The 26,618-nt window shown below is 36.9% G+C and overlaps 1 protein-coding gene and 1 long non-coding RNA gene across 2 annotated transcripts in view; both read right to left on the bottom strand.

The window, feature by feature from the left end:
- The window catches only part of arhgef28a (Rho guanine nucleotide exchange factor (GEF) 28a), a 100,873-nt gene extending 76,273 nt beyond the window's left edge, over positions 1-24,600 (bottom strand). Inside the window, exons 1-2 of the mRNA XM_073840047.1 lie at positions 24,472-24,600; positions 7,091-7,135 (exon numbers count right to left, since the gene is read on the bottom strand). Of these exons, the coding sequence (XP_073696148.1) occupies positions 7,091-7,123 (33 nt within the window). The 5' untranslated portion in view covers positions 7,124-7,135; positions 24,472-24,600. The remainder of the gene's footprint in view (positions 1-7,090; positions 7,136-24,471) is intronic.
- LOC141334285 (uncharacterized) lies at positions 10,097-12,474 on the bottom strand. The gene is made up of 5 exons (XR_012355534.1): positions 12,279-12,474; positions 12,100-12,175; positions 11,037-11,101; positions 10,818-10,925; positions 10,097-10,485 (listed from the first exon to the last, which is right to left on the bottom strand). It is a non-coding gene; the product is annotated as an uncharacterized lncRNA (long non-coding RNA).
- Positions 24,601-26,618: the final 2,018 nt, after the last annotated feature.

Here is a 26,618-nt window from a genome sequence, read left to right as displayed (position 1 = left end):
TCCAAATAGTCCCCTATGGACTCAACATGACTCACAAGATTCCAGCTTTCCAAAGACATCTAAGAACGCAGTTCTGTATGCTTAATGACATAATTTGTGCAGGAGTCGTGCCAGCAGCCAACACAGTCATGACCCACATCACATAACACCCAGAACCCACCTAACGTAGAAGACTGAACATTAAGACAACCAACTGCTAGCATAATCAGTATTTTCCAGTGCACAGACATAGTAATATGTAATTTTCTTTACACTACACCATTCAAAAGTATGGGGTCTGTAAGATTTTCTTCATGGTTTTGAAAGAAGTCTCTTATCAAGGCACATGCATTTGATCAAAAATACAGTAACTATTATTATTTTAAATATCTGTTCCCTATTTAAATATATTTTAAAAAGTAATTTATTCCTGTTATAGCAAAGCTTAAATTTTCAGTATCATTACTCCAGTCTTCAGTAGGGCTGTGCAATTAATCGAAATTCGGTTTCGATTTCGATTTCTGCTTGAAGCGATCATGAAAATACAGTAATCGAGATGAAACGATTATTGCTGCCCTTACCAGTGGTGTGCTTTCGCTCCTCCATAAAAGCCTAATTTCACATACAAATCAGCAAAATCATGTGACATGACTTTCATAAAATAGGACGTGCTTGATTTATTAATGTTTTTTTAATGTTATATTTTTAATAGCGCGTAAGAAAACTTGCGCTGTTCTGTGTATGCGCTCAGAGACAGAGCAGAACACCCACTTCTGTGTGCACCTAAACGGTCAAATACACGCAAAAATATTTCAAAATGCTTGGTGATTATTCATGTAAACCCTCGTCAGTTATGTCTTAAATTATCATAAACAGTTGAGAATGAAAATACGTGTGTAACAGTATATTGGGTCTGTGTGGGGCTTAAAGCGGCAACAAATAATATTCCTTCTGCTGTCTCTGTGCTTAATATTAATAAAACATGAAAATACAAAGAGAAAAGTCACTCACTGCTGTTGAATGAAAGACTTTTGTAGTTTTAATAAGAAACAAAGCATGTTTACAGTGAAGATGCTGTTTTATTTTACATTCAAATAATTACAATCAATTTTTGTAGTATTGTTAGACTATTTTAGACGTGCATAAAAGTATTCAGTATATATATATATATATATATATATATATATATATATATATATATATATATGTATATGTATGTGTATATATATATATATATATATATATATATATATATATATATTTGTTTTTTTTTACCTTTAAATTATTCACTAATATAAAGTTTTGGACCCAGTCATAATCGTGTTAAATAATCGTGATTACAATATTGACTAAAATAATCGTGATTATGATTTTTGCCAAAATCGAGCAGTTCTAGTCTTCAGTGTCACATGATCTTTCAGATTCTTCATTTGCCTGATCCTAATGCACAAAATGTAATGCATCATTGCTGAATAAAAGTAATTTGCTCTTTTGTATCATACTCTCAATATTCTGTGGTTCCCTAGCTGGAGTTTGCTCAGTGTTATCAGGAAAAATACTTGACAGACAAACACAGAGGCCTTTTCCTCAATGCTTTTTGTTCCAGTCAAACATCAACAAGCTCTCCTTACTACACTGAAGAAACTCACACAGAGCCAGACTTTACTATCTCTGTAATGATGTTTGGAAAACAAAACATGTCAAACATGTCTTCATATCTCTGCTGTGCACAGCATGATTACTTCTTATCATTCATAACTTCAGACTAGGGATGCTCATTTCGGTTAATTTTCCTGACCGACAACCGCTGCTCGTTATCCGATCATTAACCGTTAACTGATAAAATTAGAATAATAAATTAGTTTAAAATAAAAATAGAATGCACGAGTATCTGTGATGATACATTAAAAATACAAGCAAATGTTTTATTTTAACGTGCAAACAGCAGCATACAGAGCAACAACAAAAACTGTATTGACATATATTTAAATTATCACGCATCAGCAGCGCTTCTGAGAACAGAGAAAATCTGAATGAAAAAAAAAGAATAATATAAATAGGCCTACACTAAATATGTATAAATTAAATAACTACCTAATTAAGATGACAAAACTAAAACACACTGAATCCTTTTATGCGCTTTGAAGAACTGTACCCGGTCTTAATATATTCTTCTCGTCGGACATAAAAATATATAGCAGGCCAGCCAATACCTCAGTGTGCCTAGTTTTTAACATGTCCACATGCTGTACGGATAGGCAGGACCGCTGCCTGTTAACTCTTAGATCCGCGAAAAAAACACCATCACAAAAACCGTTTCAATTTGCGGTTCGGGACTTCCATCCACTGTCATATGCGTGTGGAGAAGCGCGTGTTTTACAGCGTTCAGCAATAGCCAATCACAGACATGTATGTTGATTTGATTATCACTGTGGCCAATCAGAGGAGGCTATGTTACAATCCACTCACCAACCAAAGTGCCGGTTTCAGTTTTGCTGATTTCTACACTTTCGCGAACTCTCTTATTAAAACAAAGAAAGTGTTGGCATTATATAAATAAGAGATTAATTGTGCAGTGTAAAGGTTATTTTATTACTTTTTAATAACTTTATGAGATTGCGATGAACTACTCTAGGATGAGTGATAGCTTTCCAGTGATTGTAACGGGAGCGCCTATTACGCACTTTCTAGACTATAATTCATTCAGAATTTGAATACATTCACTCACGGATTCACTCTCTGATAACCCAATAACGCCACTTGCCATTGAGTTGCATATACTACATCTGTTTACTAAGTAAAGGTGAAGCGAAATATGTCTGTACAGCCACACTGCGCGTGTCGACATGCGCACGTGAGTAAACAGATAACTTACAAATAGCATTATTTCTTTCACCATGCAGCAAACGTAAAAAAAAAAAAAAGAATAGAAAAAAAACCTTTTAAACCGTTTAACTGATAGTAATAATCGGTTAAAATTCTTACTGTCGGTTAACGGTTAAACGGTCAATATGAGCATCCCTACTTCAGACATGTTTTTAAAACCTCTGTGTTATAACAGTTTGGATAAACTAAAGAGTGTTTAATGTAGTAATCTAATTTAAAGTCTCGATGATAAGTTACAGGGCTCTGCTATAGTAGAAAAAAAACATTATTGGTTTGTTGGAGTTTTGGTTCTTTGCCGCTGTCGCCTCTGGCTTGTTTAGTTGGGGATACTTAATATCCAGTGATATCGTATACAGTTTGAACTAAACTGAGCTGGATGACAACATCACTGAATTCAATGATGAACTGCCTTAAACTGAAAATTGATTGTTTACTGTTGTCCTTTTGCATTATTGTCACACTATTGTCCCATCTTTATAAACTTTTGGGTGACTGAACTTTCAATGGAGTGACAAATCAAACAGGTATTATTAAAAGTATCTTCATTTGTGTTTTAAAGATTAACAAGTCCTACAGGTTTGGAACATGAGGGTGAATAAATGATGACAGTGACAGAATTTACATTTGGAGTGAACTAACTCTATTATGGAGTTCTAGTAACGTCATTTAAACTCAAAGAAAGTCTCAATGAAACATTACTAAGGCTCTAATATGGTAGGAAAACCCTTCTTTGTGACATTAAGCACTTTACCAGGTGATTTGAAACTTGCTCTCCTTGACTGTGACTCATTAAGCATTCCTCATGGCTCTGCACACCAGGTGAGACTCGGGTCTGGCCAACAGTATCCAGACACACCCTGGCACACAGGGCAAATGCTAACACACACGCATACAAGCTGAACCCACTCAGATCTACTAAAAGAGCACACGCAGTCATGATGACTGCAGTTAATAACATCCACACCTCTCGCTTTATATAAAATGTCATGGCAACAGCAAAGCAACTACAGCAGTATGTTAAGCTGAACCATACTACAATGTTTGTCTGTTTCCTCAAGTGTAAACTTACATCCAAATTGCTCGCGCCATGAACCCATGGCTTGGAAATGATAATTCTCTTCCAGGTTTTAGAATTACAGACTTTAACTACAACTTTCTATTCCTCAAAGAATCCTAAAAAAAAATGCATCACTGCTTCCACAAAAGTAAAAAAAAAAAAAAAAAAAAAAAGGTTAACTTTTTCCAACAGAATTATTTTCTGAAGTATAATGTGACTTTGAAGACTGGAGTAAATGGCTGCTGAAAATTCCACTTTGCCTACACAGGAAAAAAATGCACTTTAAAATGTAGTCATCTCAGTTAATTCAGTTTCACATAAATTCACAATAAGACTTTTTACTGTTTTTGATCAAATAAATAAGCCTTTAGCAAACATACAGTTGAAGTCAAACATTTGCATACACCTTGCAGAATCTGCAAAATGGTAATTATTTTACCAAAAGAGGGGTCATACAAAACGCATGTTATTTTTTATTTAGTACTGACCTGAATAAGATATTTCACATAAAAGACATTTACATATAGTCCCCAAGAGAAAAATAGTAGTTGAATGTATAAAAATTACCCAGTTCAAAAGTGTACATATACTTAATTCCTAATACTGACTGATTCACAGCTGTGTTGAGATAGTTGTTCATGGGTTCCTTGTTTGTCCTGAACAGTTAAACTGCCTGCTGTTCTTCAGAAAAATCCTTCAGGTCACACAAATTATTTGGTTTTTCAGCATTTTTTGTGTATTCGAACCCTTTCCAACAATGACTGTATGATTTTGGACAACTGAGGGACTCATATGCAACTATTACAGAGGTCCGAATGCTCACTGATGCTTCAGGAGGAAACACAACGCATTAAGAGCCAGGGGTGTAAACTTTTGAACAAAATGAAGACGTGTACATTTTTCTTATTTTGCCTAAATATCTTTTTTTCCCATTTAGTACTGCCCTTCAGACACTACAGAAGATACTTACATGATTCCCAGAAGACAAAATAATTTAAATTGACCCAGATCTACAAATTCAAAACATTTACACCACCGGCTCTTAATGCATCATGTTTCCTTCTGGAGAATCAGTGAGAGTTTGAACCTTCTGTAATAGTTGAAATTCCTGAAAATGGAAGAACATTTGGCAGTTTAACATTCAGGACAAACAAGGGACTGATGAACAACTATCAACATTCAGGTAACAACACAGTATTAAGAATTAAGTGTATGTAAACTTTTGAACTCAACTATTATTTTCTCTTGTGGACTATATGTAAACATCTTTTATGTGAAATGTCTTATTCAGGCCAGCACTAAATAAAAAATAACATGCATTTTGTATGATCCCTCTTATTTCGGTAAAATAATTAACATTTTACAGATTCTGCAAAGTTTATGTAAACCTTTGACTTCAACTGTAAGAGACTTCAAAAACAACAACAACAAAAAATCTCACTGACGCCAAAATTAATCACGGTAGTGTTCCAAATTTAAAATTTGGCATTAGAGTAATTTTTGGTGTGAAACATTTTGTCACAGTCAATGCTGTTCTTCTGCAACATATATAAACCTTTTGTTCAGATTGACCTACTGATCAAGAAGCACATCTTTGAAAGTGAAAAACCACACTAGGTACCACTTACCTAGGAACACCTGAAAGCATTTAACACACACACACACACACACACACACACACACACACACACTAATTGCTTTTAGCTCTGAGTGAATGAGACTGTTTGTCTGCAGTGCCGTACCGGGAGTTGAGAGTTGACACTATGCATGTCTGCTATAAACTCTCAACATATCCCCTTACAATAACACATTATCCCCATCACAGTCACACACACCTTAAAAAGCTTATACAACTAACACATAGTGACCCTCTTTCATAATGAGGTCACAGAGAAGGATTGTGCGACTCTCTCGTTCACCCCACACACTGTGATTATACAGCTGAGCCAGCAAACGACGAAGAGAGCTTCAGAATTCACAACGGCCTCCTGTCCAGGAATCAACAGCTCTCAAACATCTACTCCTGCAACCTAGGGGTTAAAGATTTGGGCTAGTAACAAAACGGTTGAAGGTTTCTCCAGCAGATATTTAACAGTTCCTCAATTTGTATAAAAAGACATGTAGATAAAAAACTGGATTATGGTTTTAATGACCAAGGTCATGTTTTTGAGTCCTCGAACATGAACCTAACCTATGGATTAAACTGTATAGCCTGGATGCACTGCAAGTGGCTTTCATAAAATAGGCTGCCAAATACATACATGTAAATGTCATTTAAGTAACTTCATTATAAATTCAGACTGAGGGAGCTGTAAATAATTACTCAAGGTGGAAAAAACTGTTACAGTAATGTTTTCTTAGTAATAATCCAGGGAAGTTAATGAAGGGAATAAACATTAACAGCCAAAGTTGAAACTCAGGTAAGGTGCCATTTCATCACAAATCTTAGGGCTTAGAGTAAGTGTTTTCTTTTGGTCTCTGTCGCAATGACTAGAAACAATAAATAGCCACAAATGTTAAATGCCCAGAAATTTGAATTAGGTAAAAGTCTGTCTTTTAAAGGGATAGTCCACTCACAAAAATGAGCATTCTCTCAGTGTTGTTTTCGACCCTACTGATTTTCACTGTATGAACAACAACAGTTGAAACATTTTTCAAAATATCTCAAAGTTATTCAAGTTTGGAATGACATGAAGGTTAGTAAATGATGACAGAATATTCATTTCTGGGTGAACTATCTTTTTAAGACACAACAACTGCACGTACTTCCAGAGAGAGAATTTCACAAGACTAAGGTAATAAACAACTGAAAACACAAACTCTACCACACCATTTGAATGGAAGTTAGACTTTGTTAAACTTTCCGTTCCTGTTTACTATAATTTTATAAACAGAATGTAAACTCAGTTATGAGAGACGCTGCCCATAAAATGCAAAAGCTTGTAAGAGCAGAACAGTTTCTCTCATGCACAGGTGAAGTCATTAATAAATGAGCTTTGCCCTTTGGCACTCAGAAAGAAATTAAAAGGACAGATCCTAAAGGAACAATAAAAGAACAGAATTTCATAAGTTAAACCTAAAGTGACAGGACATTAGTGAAAAGCAGAAAATAGTAAGGGTGAGAGAAAGTAGTACGGAATAAAATGAAAATTGTTCCGTCAGACTCACATAAAGTGGCACCTCTCCCCTGCTGAGCTCCATTACAGAAGAAACCTGAAAAGAGAAAAAACACATGTATAAAACACAGTAATGACACACGCCCACAGACAAACCACCTTAAACCAAACCCATCTGTAGAAATAAGTACATAGGAGCAGAACAGACCCTCACATGTGAGTGAGAGAAGAGTTGCTAAACTCTGAGAACAAACATCTATTCGCCACAAAAACAAAACATGACATTTAACTGAACGCTGGCACAGAGGGAGAAAGAGAATATCGTTTAGGGATGAGCGAGTACAGCATTATCTGTATCTGTATCTGTATCTGTTAACCATTTGAATTATCTGTATCTGTATCTGTACTCGGAGTGGGCGGGGCCTAACCCGGAAGTGGGTGGGATTTAACCTGGAAGTTGGTCATGTTGGCTTGAAATGGGCGGGGCTTTAACCGGTATGTTATTTTAAGCATGCAATTGATATGGGTTGATCAGAAATTGTTATATTTATTGCTGATTAGAAAACTATTTACATGACAGCATCAGCATTGAGCTTCAGATCAGTGGTTTTGATCATGATAACAAACGAACCATATACAGAACAAGTTTTGCAACAATGAATACAACACATGCGGTTGCAATTATGAAGTAAAATGTAATGGACAAGAGTTTTCATTTCAACATAACTTTCTTTTTTTAACCTTGAGCAGTGTGATTTTTTATTTATTTGGTTCTTCTTTTTTTCCACACCAGGTATGTGTGTGTGTGTGTGTGTGTGTGTGTGTGTGTGTAGCTTATTCATTTGTAATATAGTTTTTTTATACCACTACTTCGAACCAGCAGAAGGTAAAAAAAAAAAAACTCAGATGAACGGCAGAGAGAGGGAGAGAGAGAGAGAGAGAGAGAGAGAGAGAGAGAGAGAGAGAGAGAGAGAGAGAGAGAGAGAGAGTGAGAGTGTGTGTGTGTGTGTGTGTAACTAATTAATTTGTAATACCACTACTTCCTTTTTTTATTTATTTATGAAATACAAAAAAGAAAGTGTCAGACACTCAGTGAGTGAAGTAAAAAAAAAAACTGGTCAGAGCCAATTGACTGTTTAAAAAAGAAAAAAAATTCTCCGACAGGCAGAGACGCGAGTCGCTTTTACCAAGCAGCACCACGTCTGAACAAACCCCGCGTTTACCAAAACTCTACTGGTTAAGTAAGTACTACAAACAAACCAAAGTAAAAAACAAACCTGAAGCTGAAGAAACCCTAAACGTTAACGGAAAAAACCCGCAAACCTGAGTGACTGTGGGAGAGAACGACAGAGAGCGCGGCGCGCTGTTCTCTTCTCAGTGTTCTGTGTGTGTGTGTGTGAGCAGAGCGGGACCGTTCACATGTCGCGCCTAAAAACGTGTGGAAAACGCTAGGCACGCCGCTTTCTTCCTTATCATCAACAAAGCGCTCGGGCGCTTGCGCTCCGGAAGCATCTGCCGTTTCTAAGCAACCATCAGCTGCGCTCTAGCTCCAAGCTTCGGTGCGCTTGCTGCATTCTGAAAAGTTGATTTGTTTGGCCCCGATCACACCGAACGCGTCTTTTAGTTCTAAAAACGCGAGGCGCACAGCACTGCCTTTTTTGGTGACTTTTAATAAAAGAGCAGTGTGCTGCGGTTTTTTTATGTTGCTAAGCAACGACCAAAACAGCTGTCCTGTCAGTCAAATCAAAGGATTATAGCGCGAGCGCTCTAAAATCTTAGTTTTTTGCTGTTAAGTAAACTGTCATATTAGCAGAAAGCCTAAATAATACAGCTCCGGGTTACCCGCGATAGACACCAAAGGTTTCTCCTCCTTTTCTGCAGTCTCCGGACATTTTGAGCAACGGTAAACTTTCGTCACCACAATAGAAGGCCCGCCTCTCTATTCATTCGATTGGACAATGGAAAAGAACGCGAATGACGTTGGGCGTTTTTCCGCTCAGAGTTGATTTTTTTTCAACTTCAGGCGCTCAGAGCGCTCCTGCAAAAACGCGAGGCGCAGCGAGAAGGGTCTGGCTGCAGACATGCACTCTCAGCGGGGCATGCGCACTCAGACACATGCACTCTCAGCCGCACATGCGCAGTTAGACAAATGCACTCTCAGCCGCGCATGCGCATTTAGATAAATGCACTCAGCCTCACGCACGCGCTCAGATTCACGCATGCGATATTTACAGTAGATCGAAGGCAGAAACACTTCAAAATGCTTTTTACAAACTAAAAGCACGAAATAAAATAACTTCCTATTAACACCGCCTGAAAATATACATGAAAAAGAAAACGTATTTTTTGGAGGTGGACTGGAAAATGCTGCTATTTAAAAGTGCCGTAAAGACTGGTGTTTCTGGTCATGGCTCGGATTTATATAAAATGCTAGTACAAACACTAATAATCAACACTCAGTCTACTTCAGTAATGTCAGATTACTTTGCATATGTGCCTGTGTAAAAGATGTGCATATTGGCAAATACACATACACATGTTCCTTATTTATAATAATTATAAATTATATTAAAATTAAACTGAAACATTATACAGTGGTCAACGTTTGAAGTGGATCAAAAAAGTTAAATTTGTCCTGTAAGACAAGAATGGTTATTGTTTTGGATTAAGGACAACTTTGATTGAAGTGCTGACCACTGTATATATAAGCTTTACAATGAATTATTAAATCATTGACTAACACCATTTATAATCCTTCATTGCACAATGAGAATTTTATGTGTATATATAGTAATCAACATTTGAAGTGGATCAAAATCTTTTATCAAAGATGTCCTAAAACCAAAACAATACACATTTTTGTCTTAGGACAACTTTGATGTACTTTTTTGATCCACTTTAAAAGTTGACTACTGTATATTTAACATTTTATAATGAATTATTAAATCATAGATTAAAAGTCAAAGTCTGTTGCTGTCACATTCAATGTTCAATGTTAAATATGCTTCCAAAACACACCAGGAAAATAATTCAACACACAGCTGTTGGTGATTGTTTACTTTAGTAAATAACATGACATGGTATTGTGACAATATGTGGGTTATTTAAGTTGCTGTTGTCAAACAATTTTAATACATAGATAAAATAAATGAAAGATTACTTACTATAACTACTATTATATTATAAAATCATTACATAAAAAATAAACTACTATGTTTTTAAATGTAGTGTTCGATAATAATATGCTCTAAAAATTATAATTATGCATGTCTTGCAAAAATTCAAAAACAAATATCAGTGGCTCTACAAGATCGTCCTTGATGAACCAGTCCAAGGCCTCAGCAGCTTCTTCATCCTCCATGCACAGTATACGAGGAAGCTGAATTGAGCCAAGATCATCCCCAGAGTTCTCCATGCATCACTGACTTGCAGTCTTAAGACACGCACCTAAGAAACAACAATGCAAAAGAGGATATATACAAATATGCTGAACAATAATGACTGCAATCCCTCTAACAACACTTTTCAAATAGACTGAACCACCTGCTTTTCCGATGCAAACTCACGGGTGAAGAGACATTTCATCTACCTAGAATTTTGAGTTTGAATCTGTTACCTTTAGTACTACCTTTTAAAGTAACTGGCACTTTTCCTGAGGAGCTACAAAGTAACATGTACAAATTACCTGAACGTATAGAAAATTACAGCACAAGTTTACCTAGTTTGTCAAGAAAACATGCTATTTTTAACCTTATGATTCTTCAAGTATGTGCTTTTACCTGAGAGATTTCTTCAAACCTCCTTTTATACAACCAAAATACAGGCTGCTGATCACCTCTCAGGAAGGCTTTGGACTCCTCAGCATAGTGGGCAAACAATTTCCATGTCTGGAAAATAGATATTGAACATTAAATGTTACATAATTCCTCTCTCATGAAAGCTTTTAATTTTCAAAAGCCAAAAAACAAAACAAAAACAACAAAAAAACAATTCTTTACCGTTCCAGTCCAAAATTCTCTATCAACATGACACACCACCATTTCCTCAGCTCTGCCATGTCCAGCTGCTCAAAACATAAAAGGTAATGGCCTTTGTAAGTTTCAGTTTCTCAGTGTTAGTGAATACTATAATAATACTTACAACTGTGTAGTCAAATGGGGCATTCAGTACATGTACAATGCAGACAATAATTGAAAGACAAGTATGTATTAAGAGCAAAAACACAAATTAACCACAAACATATTGTACATCTTTCCATCAACATAAATACACCAAAGTCGTTTCCATATGGTTGTCCAGGAAAACCCTTAAATATAATAAAAGGAGGAAATAAGCACAATTTCGTAAATAGATAAATTAGATTTAGATATAATGTATAGTATATTTAGAAAGATTACAGATTATATTTAGATGGATTAGACAGACGATAGATAGATAGATAGATAGATAGATAGATAGATAGATAGATAGATAGATAGATAGATAGATAGATAGGAGTAAAATGGATAGATAAATTAGATTTAGATAAAATGAATGGCACAAGGGGCAATGATACAAAGTGCAGCAAGTTGTGCAGAATGTGCACTTTGGTAACAGGTGCTTTAAACCTTCTAAGACTACTGATTGAAGCAGCTGTGAGCATAAATTGAAGGGACAGAAATGAAAATCATTCTGTTTAATATTCTTTTAATTTTTGTTAATTTCTTGGAGCTGTATTTCATGTCTCATTTTAAAGAACCGTTGTTAACTTTAAAATTACTTTTATTATTTTAAAAAAAAATCCATCTTCAGATTAAATAATGTTGAGTAGCACCTCGTCTAAACAATTAGAGCAGGTCAAGCCCAGTAAAACACTCATTTTTTCACCGTCTAAACAAAACTGAATTTAGACAGTTCTTCACTAATTTACCGTATAAATTATAATAGGTAACCAATTAACGTTACCACAGACGCGATATATGTGATAGATATCAGGATAGTTTTTTGATAACGTTCACCTTATAATTGAAAAAGCACTTTCACATCTCTTTATTCTTGTGCGAATGAAATAAATACACTTACAATAATCCCTTAGCGGTCGTTGATTCCTCTAATCCATTTTAAAATACGTCCATTATGTCGAGGTGCCTGTGTGTGCCTGAAATATCAGATAAATGTAAAGATCATTTTAAGAACATTTACCTAAGAATTAAAAACAACAATTTTACTTTACTTAATCTTGTACAAATAAATATACTTACAATTCCTGTGCGGCCGTTGAATCCTGTGTATCACGTTGAGAGTGCACGTCTGATTATACATGCGCGGCTGAGAGTGCAAGTGTCTAATTGCGCATGTGCGGCTGAGAGTGCATGTGTCTAATTGCGCATGCGCGGCTGAGAGTGCATGTGTCTGAGTGCGCATGCGCCGCTGAGAGTGCATGTCTGCAGCCAGACTCTATTGGGCGCAGCAGGCGGCGAAAACGTATGGGGTCAAATTTCCTTCAAAAGTATTGCGCTCACAGATCGAAAAATAACAAGCGTGAATCAAAGATTTGAAAACGCATGTAAAAATATATCGCACGCAAATGAAAATTAAATGCAAAGACATTCAGAAGAATAAAATACGTGGACACAAACTGAAAAATAATAAGCACAAGATAAATATTTATACACTTGCACGCACAAATCTGAAACTTGAATTCACAGTTATTCGTTTCACTCTTAAAATCGTGTTTTCTGCTCACATTTTTAGTTTTCGTACGTTTACGCTCTTTGCTCACTCGCTCTCGGTTCAACAATCTGCGCTTGGTTTTCTAAATGTTGCGCTCCTGGTTTCATGTAAATGAGGGCGGGCTCAAACATCACCATTGGTTCAACAGATGTGATTGACAGCCTCCTTCTCTAGCCAATCGATCAAAGCGCAGAAGTTGACGTCACTCCAATGCGTGATGGATGATTCCCGTCAGGAAAATGCTGGACAGTCTCAGTAGATTTTCCATAAGTATATTTTGTATGTTGAAAGTTGCACCCGTTTTACACCGCGGTCAAGCCAGCCGCCACCTGAATTCTGCTGCACGTCTATTTGTGGTATTACGGTACAGAGACTCGAAGCAGTCAAAAAGCTGACGAACATCTATATTCAGCGGGTAAAAATCAAATGTGCCCGAAAATAAGGGGAAACTATTTAAAAACATATCAATATTGTAGGCTTCATTAAAAAAAGATACAATTTGAATATACTTAACAGTGTAGTTTTCTTGATAAATAAAGTCATATTGTACATGTGTTATTAAAATTCCTTCAGAGTTAACATGAACACTTCAATAAATTATTTTTTCTGAATGACCGTGTCTCTATCTTTGTCAGCTTTCATGAGATTTTACTGTAGAATTTAGCAGAAAATAAATGGCAAATTCAGTCACTATTCATTACCAGTTCTTCACATGTAACACTCAAAATCCTTCATAGTTAACATGAAAATTTCTATTCATACTTCTTCAGAATACTCAAGACTCTGTCTGTGTCAGTTTTCATGACATTTTACTATAGAATTTAGCAGAAAATTAATTGCAAATTCTGTCACTATGCATTATAATGCATTAACGTTTGCATCTATATCTCATATTTTCTAAAAGCTAAGGGAGCAAAGTGTTTTTAAAATCAGTCAAATTATCTAGTTAATACAAAACTCTCATCAACATAAATTCATATAACATAATAAATGTTAATATTAAATAACCACAGTTAGTCTTTAGATAAGACCAGTAAATTACAATACTTTATCATCAACCAGGTAAAACTTCCTAATCATGTTTTCTTCTGGATTATTTTGCTATAACAAATGTGTTTTGCAGCAACCAAAAGATCAGAAGTAATTGTTAAAAAGTGAAGGATCAAGAACACAACTAAAGCAAACATTGATCACATGAATCTAAACCTCTGTTCTCAATCATAATTTAGTCAATCTGGTCAGTAGTGAATGAAGCTGGTGCTGCTGTGTGTGGAGTTTAGTCCTCCTCTGCTGAGATCTTCAGAGATTTATTGTGTTTTATTTCAGTTGATTTCATCTGAGGCTGTGACTAAGTCTGTTATAGCTGTCTTTCTGTTTGTCTCTTTGCTTCATTAATTTTGCTTAACATTCTCTTTAAGTTCATCTCTGCTTCAGTGTTCAGTTAACACTGTATTGTGGGACCAAATACACTCTGAGCATTGTTGATAGATTTTATTAAAAAATAGATTTTTTTTTTTTTTTGTATTGCATACAAAATGTAAATGCAATGCAAAAATTAACTGAGACTGTCCAGCATTGTCCTGACGGGAATCATCCATCACGCATTGGAGTGACGTCAACTTCTGCGCTTTGATCGATTGGCTAGAGAAGGAGGCTGTCAATCACATCTGTTGAACCAATGGTGATGTTTGAGCCCGCCCTCATTTACATGAAACCAGGAGCGCAACATTTAGAAAACCAAGCGCAGATTGTTGAACCGAGAGCGAGTGAGCAAAGAGCGTAAACGTACGAAAACTAAAAATGTGAGCAGAAAACACGATTTTAAGAGTGAATCAAATAACTGTGAATTCAAGTTTCAGATTTGTGCGTGCAAGTGTATAAATATTTATCTTGTGCTTATTATTTTTCAGTTTGTGTCCACGTATTTTATTCTTCTGAATGTCTTTGCATTTAATTTTCATTTGCGTGCGATATATTTTTACATGCGTTTTCAAATCTTTGATTCACGCTTGTTATTTTTCGATCTGTGAGCGCAATACTTTTGAAGGAAATTTGACCCCATAAAAACGCGAGGCGCCCAGTGCGCATAAGCAGCGCGGAGAACGCTCACTGCCAACAGAAAACCATTCAAAAGAGGCGCCTCCAACTGCTAAAACGCGTTCGGTGTGATCGCGGCCTTTCGCTTCCATTATGCGCGCGCAAGCCGCGCGTCTACATTTAAAATAACGAATTTGAGCACGCAAAAGACGCTACATGTGAACGGCCCCTAAATCTGTATGTGTGTAGGGGAGGGACGCTGTGATTAGTCTATCACAGAACGCAGACACAGTATGAGAATTTTTATTCAATCCGAGCACAGATATTGACTCGTATTACTCGTATGATACTCGTACTCGGCAAAAGTGCTTTATCCGTGCCGGATACTCGTTTCAGCCGAGTATCCGGCTCAACTCTTATCGTTCACAAGCAACAAAAAAGCCACTAGAGAAAGAGTGTTTGACATCGTTGACACTGTCCATTATGGCCAGTCATAAACAAATATGAAAAACAAGGGCATCACAATGAAACCTCACTATCTTTTTGTCCGTCCTTTCATTTCGCTGACTCATAGAGTCACCTGACTTCTCTTTTAATTAGGCCAAATCCTCCGAGAGAGATGAGAACAAAAACCTTGCCTTTTAATTGGGACATGTTCATGGTTGTGCGGACAACAGAGGGCTTAATCTTTTGATCCTCCAAATGTCAGAACACAGCGTCCATCAAAACCCAGCCCTCTCTCTGTTTAAAATGCTCTAGCCTGAGCACTGCTTCTATGAACTCTCTTGCAGTCAACAGGTGGGAGAGCTGGGTCTACTGTAAACATGAACTGTGACTGGTAAAACTGTGCATTTATGTATATACACACACACCTTTATAACAAAAAGTTCCCCAACATTCTTAAAAACATCTTTTGTGGTCCGCTGGAGGAAAAAGTCAAAGTTTGGAATGACATGAAGGTGAGTAAAAGTCCCTTTAATTATAAGCTGAGCATTTGGAGTGCTGCAAGCATAAAGTAATTTTGTAGAAGAAAGCTAATGTTTGGCTATATGAACTACACAATGGTTGCATGACTTCAGCATCACTAAGCCTCCAACAACTTGTTTAATATCTACTAGTTGGAAAGTCTGAGTTAGAAAAGTTTGCAAGAGTGTATATAACTTCTATACGCAACAATGCTGTAATTGAGCAGTATTACAAGAGTAGCCGTGCTATATGGCTGTATATTATGTGCGAGACACAAGTGTGTAAATACATAAGAAACAACAATGGAGTGTCTTTAAAAACTTTTGTGCAAACTACTTCTTTCCGCCACGGATTCAAATCTAAGTTTGACAGTTTAACAGCTGAGCCCAAACCTCAGTTACTAATTTGAAAACGTTTAGAACTAATAATGAAGGAACGTTCAGTTGCTTCACATACAAGCTAATTATATTACTGTATTATGTAAAGTCGAGTATTATGAGAGAGAGAGAGATGGACTGAGTGAGAGTGATTACCTGCATCTTATACAGAATTCATTCTCCAGCTCAATCTCATATTCACAATAAAACCGTTAAGGAAAGCGATATCTTTGTCGTACTATCCTTTCATCTGTTAAGGGTTATTTCTGATGACAGCACTACTCAGTGCATTTATTGGCTGTGTCATACAAGGTGTTTTTGAAAGTAAAAATAACTTTCTTGTTTACAAACCTGTTTTAGTCTATTTCAATATAAAAGTTTTTACTGACTCACTCATAAAAAGTCTCGTCGCCATCTAATAGTAGAATAATGTAACCAAAATCACTATCACAAACACACACCATTTCCCAATACTAAATGCTATTATTACTTGCATTTAATAAACAAGAACAGCCGTCATACAGGTTTCTAGGCAATTTAGTCAAAAGTACAAAGGCAGCGCTCTCATATACAGGATTAAATTTACATAAAATACAACTAGGGATGCACCGATCCGTATCGGCCGATCACTTGCGCGTTTTGTCAGTAAAGCCGGTTCTGTAATCAGCGGTAAATGAGATGAGATGAGATTTTCCCCTTAGCCAAAACTATTTGCTCTGGAACAAATAAAAGATTAATGAGACCAAAAACTGCCCATTAGATTTACCCAAAATGAATTATATCATGTTTAACCACTGTAGAGACATCAGAGACCACAACAAATTCCAAAAGATCTGGCCGAAGTAAGACTGTTCTTGGTGGGTTCATAAGCACTGAATGACCACTGACACCCTGGAGCTCACATCTCCATAAACATCAAAGCAAATTTTCAAACAGACATTATCTTTATTAACAAACCACATATTTGAAGTCTCAACAAGTACGTTCTTATTTTAAAAAAAACTCTTAAAACTACATTGCGTGACACGACAACAGTATTATTTATAAAATTATAGTGGATTTGGGTGTCTGCCATGACACTCGCTGTGGAAAATACTTCAAGCAGAGTGATACAAACAGTGAAACGGTTGGGGTTCCGATATCACTAGAATATCGCACTTTTCTCAGCCAGATTTGAGGACCAGAAAAAACTTTTGTATAAAAATGTATATAGTTCTATAGAACTACAAAAAAAAAAAAAAAAACATGAAAAATGGAAATGGTTTTCTAATGGTATTAGGCTGTAAAACTATTCTAGATTCTAGCTGCAGTTGTATTTTTTATAAAATTATTATGGTAGTGTGTTTGGTCAAGGTCACCATGTTATGCATTTCAGACATTAGTTCTTTCTACACAACATAAGTTGGACAGGTGGGAATCACAAAAGAAAGTGTAAATATGTGCGAGACATTAAAAACAAAAGGCCTGTTTGTTGTTTTCCCACAAACACTAGAATAGTGGGTGACTTTTCATGAGACGATGACGTCACCTGTAACTCAATACAGCCTACAGATCCAATAACGCATACGCTCACACACAAACACACTGTGAGACAGAACCATGAATACTGCATAGTTAAACAGAGGCCAACACCCCTCGTGAACATATCCCAAATGTATGTTCAATATACGTGTATATTTGTGCAAGAATGAATGAGTAAATAAGGAAAACATGAGGCCAAGAGAGAAACAGAGATGGGTGCCCGATGGTTTCGCTTGGAGCTCACAGACTCATCAACTCTGATCAACCTTTAGATAGAGACTGAGCCACTGTTACACAATCCCAACCAGCCAGGCCCCAAACGCTGGGAATGAATATCTTACCCATCTAACCCACCAATATTCCAGCAGGTGTTCTGGAGTCCAAAAATGAAAATGTTTACTTTAAGATGTCTTTCTAGTTACTCATATGTGAGTTTCTGGTTTTTTTTTTTATTGGGAAAAGCAATAATGCTTTATCATGATCTCTCTTGCACACAACAGCAAATTCAGTTTTACCTGGAAGGCATTAAAGGGGTTTGGAGTGTTATCAGGGCTTTTATGGTGTAATTGCCACACCCTGCTGTTTCAAAGACAAATAAGTATGACTTACTCTATGATATCAACTAAACTGACAGCTCTTAAAGCAAACACACACTCACACAAGAATTATACTATTCAGAGTGAGCAAAAAGACAGAGAAAGAGAGAGAGAGAGAGAGAGAGAGAGAGAGAGAGAGAGAGAGAGAGAGGTGCCCTGAGTGACCAGTGTCTGCTTCGGTTTCTCTGGGTGAAATCAAGCTGACTTCAGCCAAACGCACTCAGTTTCCACCTGCAGTCTACTGACACATGCCAGATGTCCTCTGTATCACTCTGTGTAACATTGAACCCATAACAATTACAACATGTCAAAATGGTAGCAAGGGGAAAAAAATAGGTTTTTGAGCTTGCACTAAAGTCTGGTGATGGGGTGAAACATACACAAAAACTTATAAAAGTTTGGTTCCCAGCACCAATAAATGTAATTTTGGGTCTGACTTTTCAGAGAACAAGTTCAATGTCAGTGTTGTTAACTTTAACTAAAACTTTTGTTAATTGAAACAAAGCTTCTGAAATAAATATACATATTAGATTAGAAAAAATGACTTAATAAACTGATGTTACCATGAGAACAGGCACCATAAACCTTAAAACCCTTGAAAATTGACTGCAAATTATAAAAGTTTTACAGCTTTTAAGAGAGTTTAAAAGAGAAGTCCACTTCCAGAACAAAAAATTACAGATAATTTACTCACCCTCTTGTCATCCAAGATGTTCATGTCTTTCTTTCTTCAGTCGATAAGAAATTATGTTTCTTAGGGAAAACATTTCAGGAATTATATCCATATAATAGATTTCAATGGTGCCCCCAAGTTTGAACTTCTAAAACGTAGTTTAAATGCAGCTTCAAATGGCTCTCCCAGCCGATGAAAAAGGGTCTTATCTAGCAAAACTATCAGTCATTTTTGAAACAAATTGACAATTTATATACTTTTTAACCTCTACCGCTCATCTTGTCTAAGTCTGCGTGAACTCTGTTTTTTTTCCCGTTCAATGCGGTCAATACAGTTAGGGTATGTCAAAAAAAAAACGTTTTCTTCTTCGTCAAAATCATCCTACATCGCTGTTTTACCTTTTTTTTGTAAAGGACGTTTGATCTACTTTGCATGTTCACATTGTAAACACTGGGTTGGTACTTCTGCAGCGATTTAGAACGATTTTGGAAAGAAAATGATTTGGGAGTAGTTATTTTTCGACATACCCTAACTGTATTGGCCAGACTAAAAGAGTCCATGCAGACTTAGACAAGATGAGCGTTGAAAAGTATATAAATTGTCAATTTGTTATAAAATGGCAGATCGTTTTGCTAGATAAGACCCTTCTTCCTCGGCTGGGAATGTTTAGAGCCATTTGAAGCTGCATTTAAACTGCATTTTGGACGTTCAAACTTGGGGGCACCATCGACATCCATTATATAGAGATAATTCCTGAATTTTTTTTCCTCAAGAAACATAATTTCTAATCGACTGAAGAAAGAGAGTCACAAACATCTTGGATGACAAGGGGGTGAAAAATTATCTGTAATTTTTTATTCTGGAAGTGGACTTCTCCTTTAAGCTTTAGAAGTGAAGTTCCATTTATAAGCCCTATTGTAAAGACCCTACCATAATAACAAAATGATGGATGAAATTATTCATGAAAGTCAACATTAGTCCAGAAACACTGTTGATTGAGCTTAACTTATACTGCACCTGGAAAATTCATGTAAAACACCATTTTCCGTTAGACAGCCTAAAATGTGACTAGACTAACATTAGTCTTGTGGGATATTCGCTAGCTACCCTGTAGGCCTGTGAAGCATTCTTTTGTTGCTTCTGTTTGCTCAGTATTCAACAGAGCAAAGAAGAGAGACAAAGACTGATGAGGAGCGCACTTCAAAGTGCCTTTCATGCCAGACCCTCCTATTTCTCTTTCTCTGGCCTGAAAGTGAGGGCTGGGACTCTCTCAGGCCATGCCATTCATGCAGGATACAACAGGGGAAGGAGGAAGTCAAAATCTTTCCTGATTACCAGGACACAATGCCCTCACCCCCTCTTCTTTCTGCATCCTCCAGTTTGGCTCTGATACATTCACTGGCCTAAAGTGTGTATCTAGATTTCTGTCAACATAATCATGGCTGCAACCTCAACATTGTACAAACAAGTGCCTAAAACAATTCCGATGACAGCTCTGCTAGCTACATGGCCACAGTCATAATTAAGTTTTAATTAAATGGATGTAACCAACTTGAGCCTTATTAGTGAGGAGAGATATAGTGCTGTCTAACTGCATATGTACTCAGAGTCACATTTATGTTAAAGGAGACCTATTATGCCCCTTTTACAATATGTAATATTAGTCTCAGGTGTCCCCAGAATGTGTCTGTTAGGTTTCAGCTCAAAATACCCCCAGATCATTTATTATATCATTTTGAAAATGCCTATTTTGAGTAAAAAGAAGAAACATGAATGTCTCTTTAAAGGGGTCATCCGGTGCCACATGCACTTTTACAAGCTGTTTAAACTGAAATGTGTGTTGGGAGTGTGTGTACACAACCACCTTAGAATGACAAAGATCCACCCAGTAGTTTTCTTTTAATTAAAGGAACCGTATGTAAGAAATTTATTTCAGTTAATCATAAAATGGCCCTGAAATGTTACTAGACATTAAGAAATCATGTTCATTTCAAATACTTATATCACTGACAACAGTGGTCCCGCCAGGATATTGTCATTTAAAAGTGAAAGTCGCAGCCCACAACTGATGCTGATGTTGTCATTTTGTGTTTTGGTCTGAGGCTCCACCCTCCAGCTATCCACTAATCACGAAGTCAGTAGAGTTTCGTCATCCGGGTTGCCAGCTTTGCTCTAGTTACAGCTGCAGCTATGAACGTGTCGGATAAAACATGTACGTTACGAAACCTAAAAGACCTCGTTATGAATCCGAAATATGTTGTGACAAAGTCACGTGCTAAATGCGTTCATAAAAAGCTTTACATCAATCTAAAAAAGAATTACTGTGTAGGACTCGTCACTTGCCATTGGAAGCTCCTTGTAGCAGCCTATGTTCCTGCTGGATCCTGCAGCTTAGCTGGCAACCTCGAGTCAGGGGGGAAGGGGAGGGGATACACCGTTCTACAGTAGTTTGAAAGTGATTGCAGTACCAGTTTTGGCCACATTCCTACATACGGTTCCTTTAAGTAAAATAACTTGCCTCTTCTCACATCAAGCCGTTCTCAGATGCCTGTCGTTGTGGCGTAACACCGACAGAGGCCGCTCCTGCGATAGTTGATAGACAGTAGTGTTTTAGCATAGACCCGCCCAGAGTCAGAAGTAAACTGACAGCACTGAGGGAATGTGGCCGCTGATCTACCTAAATGGGTTCATGTTTACGCAAATCATTTCTCACCATACTGCTTTAAAAACAAAGGTCAGTTTAAAGCAGTTTTTGCAAAGCTGCTGCTGAAAAATGTGTCTGTAACTATTCGTGTTCCTGCTTTATCTCCACCAGAAGAAGTGAGTGTAATTTCTTTTTATATGAATCTTTGCTAATCACCTTTTAAATAATGTGCTAAAGTTAACACGTTTCACGATGAATGCGGCTAAAGTGTAACTTACACTCTCAGAGCACATGGTTGTGTCGTCTTCTCTATGTACACCTGCCTCAATATAATTCATAATCGCACGTTTATAATCAACAATGCATTAAGGTGATTGTCTATTTACAAACTGTGTACGTTGTAGTAAAACTACATTAAGCTTAGCTTTGTAACGTTAGATGGTTTAAAACGGTGTCTGTTAATGATTAAGATGTCATGTACAATTACTTTAAATCGTTTTGGATCAGTTATAACTTCATTAAGAATGGTAACATTAACACAATACCTGCAAAAGTGTTTACAGCCCGCAACTGCATATGAGTAAAGACCATAACATTTATGTACATATTAGGATGGGATAAGTTATGTTAAACGATCACTTTTTTGCTCTCATTCAATCAGCTATAACATTACCTCAGTAAACACATTGCGTTCGTCTCTATACCTCAGTAAACACATCGCGTTCATATCTCTCTCAGTACTCTATCCTGCCAGTACATACAAAGATAAATCAAAGTGACATTAAGTTTACTAACCATTCAGACGCGTCCAGTATAAGCCATAATTGCCGAACTTCTTTGCGGGTTTCATCTTGTTTCGGTTCCAACTCCGGGTTTTAAATTAAATTTTAAATGGATGGGGTTGTACCCCCCCCCAACTGTTGTCTAGGCAACAACCCTTGTGCTATGTAATGACACGCCCCACAGAACTGAGGGGAGGGGTGAGCAGAGGTTCATATCATTTAAAGGGCCAGGTACTGATATCGCTTGCTGAGAACAGAGGCATTTTTTACCAGATAAAATTAGTGTTTTTTTACACTACCATAGAGAATTTTTAATCAAAGTATATTACAAACTTTTTATTAGGACCCTAAAGCATCATATTAACTTGTGGAAAATGGGCATCCGATGACCCCTTTAAATGCAAATGACACCTCGCACCTTAGATATTCTGCCAAAAACATCTGTTTGGTTGTCTAATCTATCACACTGAAATCATGCATTTTAATATCATATCATATTAGTTTAAACTTCTGATATTAGGTTTTCTAAACGCACAAATCTGAAACGAACGCACAGAAAGCAGCTGTTACACGGAATGTGAGTACTAAACTATTCTCTTTCATGTCTTATTGTTCTTAAACTGTTAAATACACACAAGTTTATGTTTATTAAGCACACATGAGTTAAAAAAAACAGTCGGTTATGTCTGTGAAGGTAAACAGCTTGGAAAGAAATTGCATGTTTATATTAGATCTGTGTGGCAGCAGTCTAATATACAGTAAAAAATAAATAAATAAATCCACTGATTTCTTGTCTTCTCTAAGGCTGGGACTCTAAATAGTGTTCTGTGCTCGTCTATGAACTTTGCTCGAACTTTTGCCATGGTGTTAGAACTGGTACACCGTTGTCGTTTGCGAAAACATAACAGTGGCGCTGTGGGTGAAAATGTGCAGATTAAGGGGCGGTAATATTATAATAAAATCCCCTTACAACATCAATCTGAGGAGTTTGTTTTTTAACATGCTTGCAGAAAAAGGCTTACCAAAACAAAGTTACTGGGCTGTCCTTTTTCATATTTTCTTAGGTAAATGCACTGGGGACCTGATTATAGCACTTTAACATCGTCTTCTTTATACTCATTAACATTCACACAGATTAGGGTTAAACTAAATGAGTAAGGTTTGTGTTAGAGTCACTGCAGGGCTCGAAATAAAAACATGATATGAATACTGCATGTAAATCTCACTCAAAAGATGTTTTGAATAAAAAGGTTTACCATCTATCTTCACACTGCCCCACACATTCTCCCAAATTCTTTCCACTGCTGTAAGGAACTTCTTTTAGATGTTAGTAAAATGTTTATAAAAAAGAAAGAAAGAAACTTTGAGTCTCTTTGCTCCTCAACAATTCATAAACACCTATGAGTGGTCATGAACAAATGTGTTATGTTCAATTATGGTGGATATTTCGTTTTTACATTACCCAAAATTAATACAGACAGACATATACCAGTTGTCAAATTCAGATTTCTAAATCAGAATATTACGTAATCTAGTTATGGCAATCGGGTTAAAGTATTTACATGACATTTCAGTAATAATAATAATAATAATAATAATAATAATAATAAAATTCCAGAATATAATTTGCATGTAAACACAGTCATTGTTATTGCAACTGCTATTAATTGCAGTAATGTGTACTATAAAAAAAAAACAATGACACTAAATGGCAATTAAAAAAACTACACCAACTAAAACTGAAAACTTAGTGGTGTCAAAGTTACAACTAATACTGATAAATTCATTCCACTTTTTCAACACTTCAAATAAAATCAAGTAGAAATGACAGAAATTATTCAGACAGATTTAACTGATGTAAACAAAGATATTAATACTGAAAACATTTCTAAAGCGCGCTCCAGTTCCCATAGCTGCGACTGTCAACTGACTACAAACAATGACAGCTTTCACTGGGGATTCCTTTTGCCCGGGACAACTTCACCGCAATTCCAAAACATTGTCAACGTTATTCAAAGGGGGAAAGAAGATTCTATTTTAGAAGCCGTGGGAAAAACTACTTCTCTGCACTTCAATCAAAAGCGCGTCCGCACCTGTGCAAGACAAGCGAGAACAGAACTCTTACCTCACTCCATACGAGTGTAATCTCTTCAACTTCACTGTGGAAAGCTTTCAAATTGCTTGTACAGAGTATCCTGACTCTCTCACGGCCGGTACATCCGTGTGCGTGACTTGCACTTGCACAATGCCGACTGTTTTGAATGGACACAAAGGTTATGGATGCGCCACCGGTGCTCACTCTCTTCAACGCCGTGTGTGATGATGGCCCTGCCCCCCAACGCGCACATTAGCCAATCCCACTACGGCGAAGGTTTGGCTTATGAATAGTAAGTAGGTTGCTTGACTGGACACCGTTGAAAAGGTAACCAAGCAACGTCAGTATGACTAAATTAATATTCATAAGCTAAACCTTCATCATAGTAGGATTTTTAAAGGTCCCATATCGTACACATTTCTGGAGGTTTATTTTATTTGTTGATGTCCTTAAGAATATATATTTGCGGTATAAGTGCCAAAATCCATCTCAATATATTTTTACAGCTCCTTTTTTAGGAGCTCTGTCAAAAACAGGTCGATTTTGGCCCATCTAATTAATATTCATGAGCCTCTCTTCTGATTGGCCTGTTGTTTTCTGAGTGACGCACAACCAGGCCAATCACAGGTAACTACGGTCATGTATGCTGTAAGCGTAAGCGAGCTCAGAGCAATAGAGAGAGCTGATACTCAACAGGATATTTTAGAATGATCATTAATGTTTTTTCTTTTACAAACACCGAATGCAGTAGGCTACATAACTGTTGCTTTAGTAAAGCCCCTTTCACAATGCGCGCTGATTCTGGAAAATTACGGGAACTGTGTGAACCAAAGCCAGAACCTAAAGGCAGTGTTGTAGACAGTAATGATGCACGTTATCAAGCGACTCTTCACAACGAAAAATAATGTTACGTGCAAAGTGGAATGAAGCAGCGATCATCAGGCAGAGCCAGCTCCTCACTATCAGCGCTGAAGCACAGTTTGTTCAGGTTAGTTTCAGTTTTGTGAAACGTACGCGTCGCATTACATCTCACATCCAAACGTCACGTGTCTTTATGGTTTGTGTGTAAAGCACGCACAGATCCCGGAAAACAACTGTGAATGAACCAAATTAAACAATTCCGGAACAAATCGTGGGACACATTATCCGTGTATTTACCGGAATCGCTGTGTGAAAGAGGCTGAAGTTGACGTGCCGCTGGTCTCTTACATTAACGTTGTTCTAAAGCCTGTGTAATGATCGTAGCTTGACATCTATCGACTGAACAGGGTTTTCTCCACTTGTTTTCCTGTTGTTGTTGCTCAATGGAATGGATGCGTTGTTGTCTGGGGGGTTGACAAAAGGAGGGTGGGACGTTGGTTGGTGACTGAAGGCGGTGACTTGAGTCGATCGGACGTCACATCGTTACGGAAGTCACAGCTGCTCGTGAAAATGAACAGCTACTTTAAGCAGGCTGTGTGCAGTTTACTGTGGATTGACTGTTTTGAAACTCATATGGTAGTTAGATAGCCCCTAGACCTTAGTTATCATGAAAAAAGCCAGGAAATTTTGATTTTGACGATATGGGACCTTTAAGTTCAATTAGGAGAGCAAGAGAACTACAACAGCACAGTCACGTGTTTAGGGACCATACATTGTCAGGCTGGTTTACCTAGAGGACACGTTAGTCCTTGTGTTCATCAAGTTCAGACTTGTGACAATGACATTTTGTACAATTAGTGTGTACTATAATAATGCAGTAGGCTCCATACATGACTAAACATACAGTATAAAGCTGCTAGGAGTAATAATCTTTTGAAAGAAAAATCCTTATAAACAGGTTTTGGCAAGAGGCATTACATGACAATAAATAAGTACATTTTAATGTCTTTTGAAACACTCATTATTATTTTCAAAAAGGTGTCCTTCATAAAATAATTTGTAAAACACAAAGGCTATAGGTTCTATTAATTACATGCAATTTTAGGATCAAGCCAGTGATATAGACCACAGTTGAAAGTAACCTCTCTGTTTAAGCCAGATATGATCCATGTTAAATACTAAAAATCATGTTAACATGCTTGTGAAACAGGTTATACTACCATATCACTCTTAAATCCTAAATCATCTAACACCTACTGTGTCTGGTCGGTACAGATAAAAAGACATGTCAAGAAGTGTCACTTCTAAAGTCAGAG

Source organism: Garra rufa, chromosome 5 (genome assembly GCF_049309525.1).
Source record: "Garra rufa chromosome 5, GarRuf1.0, whole genome shotgun sequence".
Taxonomy (NCBI): Eukaryota; Metazoa; Chordata; class Actinopteri; order Cypriniformes; family Cyprinidae; genus Garra; species Garra rufa.
The sequence above is the reverse complement of the archived record's forward strand: the minus strand, read 5'-3'. Positions and strand labels throughout refer to the sequence as shown.